At 38.4% G+C, this 8,398-nt stretch overlaps 2 protein-coding genes across 2 annotated transcripts in view; one reads left to right on the top strand and one right to left on the bottom strand.

Moving 5' to 3' along the window:
• Positions 1–15: 15 nt before the first annotated feature.
• Positions 16–8,398, bottom strand: part of LOC145779717 (peroxisomal acyl-coenzyme A oxidase 2-like) — a 33,651-nt gene continuing 25,268 nt past the window's right edge. The window contains exons 9-15 of the mRNA XM_082591353.1: positions 6,766–6,867; positions 6,233–6,321; positions 5,874–6,026; positions 5,324–5,438; positions 4,874–5,020; positions 4,566–4,772; positions 16–4,141 (exon numbers count right to left, since the gene is read on the bottom strand). Of these exons, the coding sequence (XP_082447479.1) occupies positions 4,052–4,141; positions 4,566–4,772; positions 4,874–5,020; positions 5,324–5,438; positions 5,874–6,026; positions 6,233–6,321; positions 6,766–6,867 (903 nt within the window). The 3' untranslated portion in view covers positions 16–4,051. The remainder of the gene's footprint in view (positions 4,142–4,565; positions 4,773–4,873; positions 5,021–5,323; positions 5,439–5,873; positions 6,027–6,232; positions 6,322–6,765; positions 6,868–8,398) is intronic.
• On the top strand, positions 2,460–3,512 carry LOC145780159 (protein FAM200C-like). Its single transcript, XM_082591870.1, has one exon. It carries the CDS (start codon positions 2,460–2,462, stop codon positions 3,510–3,512), a length of 1,053 nt encoding a protein of 350 aa, XP_082447996.1.

The raw sequence follows: 8,398 nt of genomic DNA, 5'->3' as shown, positions 1-8,398 counted from the left end.
AGTTACATGGCATCGTTCTGATGGAATTGACACTGGTGGAATATCCACAGCTATAAACCGTGGGCGTATTTGTAACCTGCAGGTCGCTGTAGCAGATGAGGTTTATTAACCAATCAGAAAGCAACATTCAGCTGATTGCAGTCATGTGACGCTTGCATGTCAGAAAATAAATTAAGTGAACTGTTCGCCGTCAGCAGTGTGGTCTAGCGGTTTGAGGGTTAAGGAATTAGTCACTTCGATGAAGTGGATTCGATTCCCACCCCTACCATTACTCTTTTTTCTTCTGTAATTAACAAAGTTCAAAGCAAGCATCAACTCTCAGGTTGAGTGCTAAAAAGGTCACAATGACTGCAGTCAGCTGGTTCATAACAAAAATTGCTCTATGTTAAATAGTCTACCAGTTAAAATGCCCCATCTGCTACAGCGACCTCATCATATTATTATATCATACATGGCACCATATCACATAAGGTAACAACGAAATAGTAGTCTGCTAGTAAAGTTTAGTTAATCTGAAAAGCTGTGAATGCAATGCGCTCTTGCATCATGGCTGTTAACTTTTGTTTTGTTCTTCCAATCACATTCCTTCCCTAACTACCGTACTCAGATAAATCAATTGACATGAAACTTTACGTTTAGCCACGCAATACCGTATTCTTGGGTAATATAATGAATAAACATTAAACAAGCAAACAAAAGTTACTTTCACACTGCTTCCTCAACTTTGTTAAGTGAGAATATCTAATTCTTAAAATATTTTTGCCATCTAAATCTTGCACTTCAATTTCTACGATTTTGTTGAAACTCATGCAGCATTCAGCGCAATAAAACTGGTAAAGTTGGGCACGTACTGAGGAAGGTTAATGATTACACGTGAAGCATTTACGTCGCTTGGCAAACAGTGCAAAAGAATAATTAACAAAAGTTGAACATGCAACATATGGGAATTAGTACCATCAATGATATGTACTATGCATTTTAGAAATTGCAATGCAGAAAAAGACGATTTTTCAAGAATAAAATCTCTGAGTATCTATAGCCCACTGAACTGCTGTAGGCCTAAGAAATGAAAAAGTTTGCTTTCAACAATTCAAACCGAGTGGTTATTTTACAAAACATGCCCGACACACGTTTGAAATAGAGTAGAGGAACGCAAAAATTGTACAGGGGGCCTCTTTCTAGCAGAGACCACATGGTCTTCTAGTAGGTTTCCATCGAGGTAGTAAATAAGAAACTGCCTGATCTTAAGTATCAAATAACTTCTATACGAACTTTACTACTGGTAAAGCATGGCCTATGTTCAGTGGACAGAACGATAGTTACCATTAGCTCGCTGCAAAGTTGTTTACAAAAAGTAACCATGGCTGTAAAACTGACGTCAAACTCTTGACGGCGACACAGTCGCGGCAAATCGTCTGCGTGAAACCATAAGCCCGATAAAGATTCAGCTACAATTATTGCAAGAATGGCATAATAAACGTTACAAGGAAATTAAATATCTTGATAAATTCAATGGAACTTAAAATTGCACATAATGACTTCAAGACAGAGCGATAAATATACACAGGCCTTGACAGCGTGCGAACTGGAGGCCTGACTGAAGGCCGATGTAATTTTGAAATCTAAGCTGAACTTACTATATATTTCTTTGAAATGATAGTTTTGAGAATAAAATTTCCAAAGTGTGATCACTGAATCCCAAAACACTGCAAAACTATTAATATTAGGTTAAAAAAAGATAATTTTTCTCATTTGCCAGTGTTGCCAGACGTTTTTTTGGATTTCTAGCACAAGTGCCAAAGTCTACTGCAGGGCTTCCCGATTGGGGGTGCTCGCACCCCCTGGGGGTGCGAGAAGTTGTTGCTGGGGGTGCGAGAATCCACCGAGGAAGAAGAGCTATTCCATATATAGAGATGGATTTTGTTTGACGACGGAGGTGGTGATTATCTCTCAGAGCATTCTATATTGGCCCATACAGCACACTGCACAACAACAAGAAAATACCACCTGACAAGTTATTGATAACAAAAAGGCTGTGGTTTGATCGTCACGTGATTGGTGGCGCGATAATGCGATAATATTGTGAAGGATGTCCTGGGTGAGGAGGCCGCTAAAAAACTACAGTACAACAGATTCCTCTGTCAAACAATGTTATCCGGAGTAGAATTGATGATATTGGCGCTGATATTCTTGATCAAATTGTGTCAGACATCAAAGCTTCTTCCGCCAAGATCTCAGTTCAGTTGCATGAATCGACAGATGTCAGTAATTGCAGCCAACTTTTGGTTTTTGTTCGTTATGTAAAGGGGGATGCCGTCGAGGAACATTTCTTTTTTTGTAAACCACTCGAAACAACTACAACAGCAAGGGATGTTTTCGATCTCCTTAAAAGCTTTTTTAACACTAACGACATTCCGCTGCAAGCTATCGGATCTATTTGTACAGACGGTGCTCCAGCTATGCTAGGAAACCGGTCCGGATTTGTTACTCTCATGCGAAATGACATTCCAGGGGTCATGAATACTCATTGTATTCTTCATCGTCAAGCTCTTGTGTCAAAGACTTTGCCCGTTACTCTGAAAAATGTAATGGATTCGTGTGTTAAAATTGTTAATTATATTCGAGGAAGAGCTTTGAATCACAGGTTGTTTAAAGCATTTTGCAGTGATCTTGATGACGATGCTTCTGTGCTGCTATTTCATACAGACGTCAGGTGGCTCTCCAGAGGTAAGGTTTTGCAAAGGTTTTTTGAGCGCAGACTGGAAATTGAACAATTTCTGCGAGAACGAAAAAGTGCTCTTGTGCATACTTTTGAATCTCCTAACTTTGCTCCTATGTTGGCATACCTGGCGGACGTTTTCCAACATCTAAATGACCTAAATCGTTCGATACAGGGAAAGAATGTGAATATTGTGACCGCTTGTGGCTTGTTCCGTGCTTTCAGACAGAAACTGCCGTTGTGGAGTCGGCGTATCCTGCAGCAGAATTTCGTTAATTTTTCCTTGCTAGAGAAAGTCATACTGGAACACAGCAACTTGGACTTGGAAGAAAGTGTCAAGGCAGAAATTAGTAAGCATTTGGAAAGCCTGAGAGAGTCATTTGACGGATATTTCTCCCCAGGAGATCTGGAAGAACCGGAAACTTGGAACATCAACCCCTTTGCCTTCAAATTAGAGAAGATGGGAGATGAGGATGAAGATAAGGAACATCTGATAGACATGCAAGCATGCCAATCGACAAAGCTGCTTTATGAGTCCAGCTCACTCGAAACTTTCTGGTGCAGCGGTCAAACTGGGTATCCAACTCTGGCTAAGAAAGCACTGCAAGTTTTGGTTTCGTTTGCTACCACTTGGCTGTGTAAATCGGGATTTTCATCTCTACTTTACATAAAGAATAAATACCGCAACGCCCTGGACCCCAAAAATGATCTGCGCATTGCATTGTCCCACAAGGTTCCACGTTTCGAACAGATAATTTCAAAGAAGAGGCAAGAGAAAGCTCAAAGATCTTGATTAACGCCATTATGTTTTCAGTTTGTGTTATTTCTTTATTCTATTTTGTGGGATTACGTTGTTGAAGGCTGCCACTTTTTCCTATTCGTTAGCCATATAAAGGCCGGTGAGCTGCTTTTCTGCGTTGTTTTCGTACGTATTTTGAATTTTTTTCTCAGAACTACTCTGCTTCAAAACAGGGGGTGCGAGATTGGCTTTATCAATCCCATGGGGTGCGGGGTGATAAACGAATCGGGAAGCCCTGGTCTACTGTTATTTGAATGGTAACAATAGCACAGAAGTAACTCAAAATTACACAAAATATACACAAAAACTATATTTATTAATATTCAAATTATCAACTTATACTAGCGATTTCGGCTACTAACAGATCGGCCTTCAGTCAAATTTTAAGCTGCACGTTGTTATGGCCGGTGTATAAAGGTCGCCATGCTTCAAAACATAAAACGAACAACTGAGGGTTTTCTGCTATAGCGTAACAATTCTATCCTTCCATCGCAACACAATTAGAGAATTTAATAAAACTACAACAACACAAATCACAGTTTAGAAGTTGTCTTGATTTCATTCAACTTGTCTCGTCCAATGTGCAGTTGCCGCCGCAAGAGATCATGTATCTTGGTATGAACCTGAATGCAAAAAAAAACAAATCGTTACTACAATTGCTTTGCAAGCACGTCATAATATTTAACAATATTCGTTTTATCCGGGGTTACACTCAGTTGTTGCAGAATTAGATTATGTGAAAAGGGGGGGGGGGGGGGCATAGGAGTTTAGATAACTTCACTCTCCAACCACTGCATTTTTGCTATTTAGACGTAGCAAAAATTTAGCATTGTTATTCCTGATGAGGACGGTATGACTTGTTGAGAACGTGAGATGTAAATACTTGTTAATGTAGTTTTTTGTTGGCTTGTGTTGGTGTTTTATGGATTTATTTTTAAACATATTTGGTAATGTTACTTGGCTTTATATGTCTGTGGTACAAGGCGAACTCTCCAGCACAACTCTATGAAATGAAGCAAAATGTACAGCACAACGCCATCCATGTACCTTTGCTTGGTTAATAGGAAGATTTTTCGCGTGCTCGTAAAGCCTTTGATATGCATTCCCATCAAAGGAACCGATGCAAGAAAGCAAAATCTCATCTTTAAAGTCAAAAGCATCAACCAGGCCGACCGTATCGGTTCGGAGAAGTCTTAAAAGTTTCACTTCAGCGGCTTGGACTAATGTGCATTGATCTCCGCTCAAGTAACCATCCTGAAAATAACACAGTCAACCTCTAACATGAGAAAAATGTAACAACTTTATGATAATGGTCAGCTGGCTGCCCACGCATGCATTATGCAACAATCAAATACCTTTAAAAAGTCTCGAGGATTTTTGGAAATCTGATGAAGACCGTATAAGGCACAGAGATTTTTAAGGATCTTCCTAACAGAGTCAGAGCATGAAGCATCACTCCAGACATCCATGAAACAAATAAACACGTATCTTATCATGTGCGCCTGCAAACGAAGATAAGTGTCAGCACATTAGCACGGTCATTCCAACTTAACGACGAGCAGATTAATTTCGAATTTCAGACGGGTGCAAAACATTGTTCGTGTTAGATATAATTGAAGACGTGAAATTCACATCTCCTCAATCCAAATACTACACTTGAAGCAAAAAGTTGCTACTACCACGACAAGCTATTCAGCAAGTTAACAAAAAGAAAAGATTTTCAGGCTGATACACTCACCAGGACAACGAAATATGCTTCAAATTAACAAACGCTCGTAAAATGTACCGATGATAATCGAAAATACCTTGGCTAGATCGACAAGATCAATCGACGACACGTTCCAAGCATCCATCCGTGACGCTCCCTCAGCAACCAATTGCTGCATTCTTGATGCTGTCGCCATTAGCATGGATTGACTTCTGTCAATCAAAGTAAAGGCACAATTTTTCTGACGTGTTGGTGATCACATTAAGCATCTTTCTTTCTTTGAAAAGCAATTGTTGAAGGGGTTTTTAGTGAAGTTTTAAGTGCTGCAGCGTAGCCCAAAAAAACTATCTGGGGAACCTACCAGACGAATTGCCTATATAAAGCTTTCAGAACACGATAAAACTCAAATTTGCAAAAAAGCACAAAGCTTTTCCAAGGAGTAAAAGGCTCCATCCCTTTACGTGTTGATTGTAACACCCATAATTCGTCTGACTTGTTTCGTCATGCCTGCTGTACTATAAAACACACCACTAAACTTACAAGTCATCTTTGGAATCTAAAAGAAAAAACACTTACTGGAACAAACAGCAAAAAGTACAACAACATAAATACATAAGAAGTACAAGTAACAATAATAATAACAGCACCTGTGATTGAAACAACGCAGCAACGTATCAAGCTCAGAGAAATCATCCACAGACGAAGCTTTGCATTTGGGCTCCACGGGGTCGCTCAGGTACTTCACATTTCCTTCTATAGGTTGTCCCATGTATATTTTGGACGCGCATTTGATCAAATAACTATGAGAGTGAAAATATGATCAATGTTTGCAAGAAAGCTTTAACGCAAAAAATTTCTGAAAAAAGTTGAAGTGGGACCAAGCAATTTTTCACTTTTAAAACTTTTAAACGCAGCAATGTACGAACGTCCAATTGTTCCCACGCCATGAACTTGGGCCAAATAAAAAGAAAACTTTTCCGATCAAAACTTAATCAAAGCAACTCACTTGGCGCATTGCAGGTACATGACGGTGTTCTCCCCTTCATATGTGCATGATGCGATTGCGCGGAACAGAAGAAACGGGAGCCCGCTTGCCTGCAATGGGATCGAATTGAAAAATAAAACTTATAATTTTAAAATTAAAAAAAAAGGATTATCTTAACAAAAAAAATATATAAACAGATGCCTCGTCTAAGACGCACACTACTGGCCTCATCAGCAAGTAAAGTAAGCACATTTTAGCATGCTGCCGTATCTCCGAAACCAGAGCTAACCAACAAATGTCAACGTGATATTCGTGTTTAGCCGCCTAAAATTATCCAAGATTTACTCAATTCGTTTCAAAGGAAAGTTGGCTGTTAACCAGTCTTATCAATAATAATAACTAATCAGGCTGTGCGGCAATGCATGTTGCATTACACACAAGACCAAAGTGAAGGATTGTGCCGTTCAAAAATACATTTCAAGGCAAACACAAAAGCGTTGAGAACTGAACAAAACAAGTGAAGCAGGAGTATAAGTGAAGCATATAATACATACATGAGAAAATCCGTGTCCGCCGCAAGCTCTTCGAACAATTTCAATTCCTTCTGCGCTTTGGTCACATAAACTTGCTTTCACTCCAGCCGTGAGAAAGTGAATCTAATGAAACATAATGATCAATATGTTGCAAGAAATAAACAACGTAAAGTTGTAACTAATCCAATGTCAAACGTTACTCAAAAACTTGCTTATTTTTTGGGTCAGTAGCAAAACGAACCAAGTAAAATTAGCAACAAACAAGATGGTTAATTGCTTCACTGACGTTTCGCGCACCATGACAATGCGCATCCGCAGAGCGAATAACATACAAAATAAAATTTCACCAGGTTATATACTGCAGTGCGATTAAAGGCAAGAAAAAATAAAACACGCAATATTTTGGCGAAAAATATTGGCGAAAACTGCCTTATACGAAAAAGTCTTTAGCCCATACATACAACAGTCTGAATGGTAGAAAACATTGCAAGGTAATATGCCATTTGTTCTAAAACTAAGGAAATCATTATAGCTATATACCTCAGAAAGACTTTTAACACGTCCTTGATCAAGATCCGAAAGATAGGCATTGTATGTTTGTAGCACTCTTCTAATAGTGAAATGAAAGGCATATGCGGCCGCCACTTGGGGAAGAATTTTATGCTGCTGCGTTACATAATCAATGATTGGAATTTCTGGCGTTCTAAACAGGAAATATAAATTGTAAATATACTGTATGTAAAAAATATCCATTTTGCTTATTTAAAAATTGGCCTGCAGTGTAGTTTTCATTATATGACTGTTGCTTAGACGCGTTTACTGTTCACAGTGGAGGCAGTCAGATATTTAATCTAAAAAAAATTATTATTGCCTTTTACGGTGCATCAAAACCCCTTTATGAAAAAATGTTCTCATGGCAATATATTAAAGTTGTACTACCCTTAGAAAAAATCAATTGCGTAAAATATTACCAAATATGGATGAACTCTACCGGGTCCACAACGAGTTGAAATTAACGAAAAATAGGGTCATTCCACATGAATACAGGCAATATGAAAATATCTCAAATAGGATACCTCTCAGATTTTGCTGAAAAATTGTCATACTATGCTACCAAACGAAAGAATCCCAAGTGTTAGAACAATATCTCGAAGGGTACGTCCATGGCGGCCATTTGAATTTCGAGTACCACCCATCGAGGTATCGTATTCGAGATATTTTCATATTTCCTGTTGTCATGTGGAATGACCCTATTTTTCGTTTTTTCAAGCTCGATGTGGGCCCGGTAGAGTTCATCCAAATGTTGTAATATTTTACACAATTGATTTTTTCTAGGTATAGTACAACTTTAATATACTTCCATGAGAAAACTTCTTCATGAGGGGGTTTGATGCACTCTAGGATGAATAATGTTTACTTGAGAGCCTATGCACCGTACTTTGTTGAGCTAACACGTAAATAACACCTTTTAAAGTTAGAAAATACTTTTTTAATACATGAATATGATAAAGCACAATAAGATATAACGAGAGAGCTTAGCAAAAATTACGAAGTGTTTTGCAAGTAATGAATTGAATACAATGTATTGAAAGCGAACTTTTGTTAAACATTATTCAAGCATAAATTTCATAAAAGAAAAAAAATAGGTTGAATA

Source organism: Aplidium turbinatum, chromosome 11 (genome assembly GCF_918807975.1).
Source record: "Aplidium turbinatum chromosome 11, kaAplTurb1.1, whole genome shotgun sequence".
Classification (NCBI taxonomy): Eukaryota; Metazoa; Chordata; class Ascidiacea; order Aplousobranchia; family Polyclinidae; genus Aplidium; species Aplidium turbinatum.
This window is presented reverse-complemented; position numbering and strand designations above follow the sequence as displayed.

What these genes read in the sequence shown, in the direction of transcription:
- LOC145780159 (XM_082591870.1), top strand. Translation starts at nt 2,460, where the DNA reads ATGCTAGGAAACCGGTCCGGATTTGTTACTCTCATGCGAAATGACATT.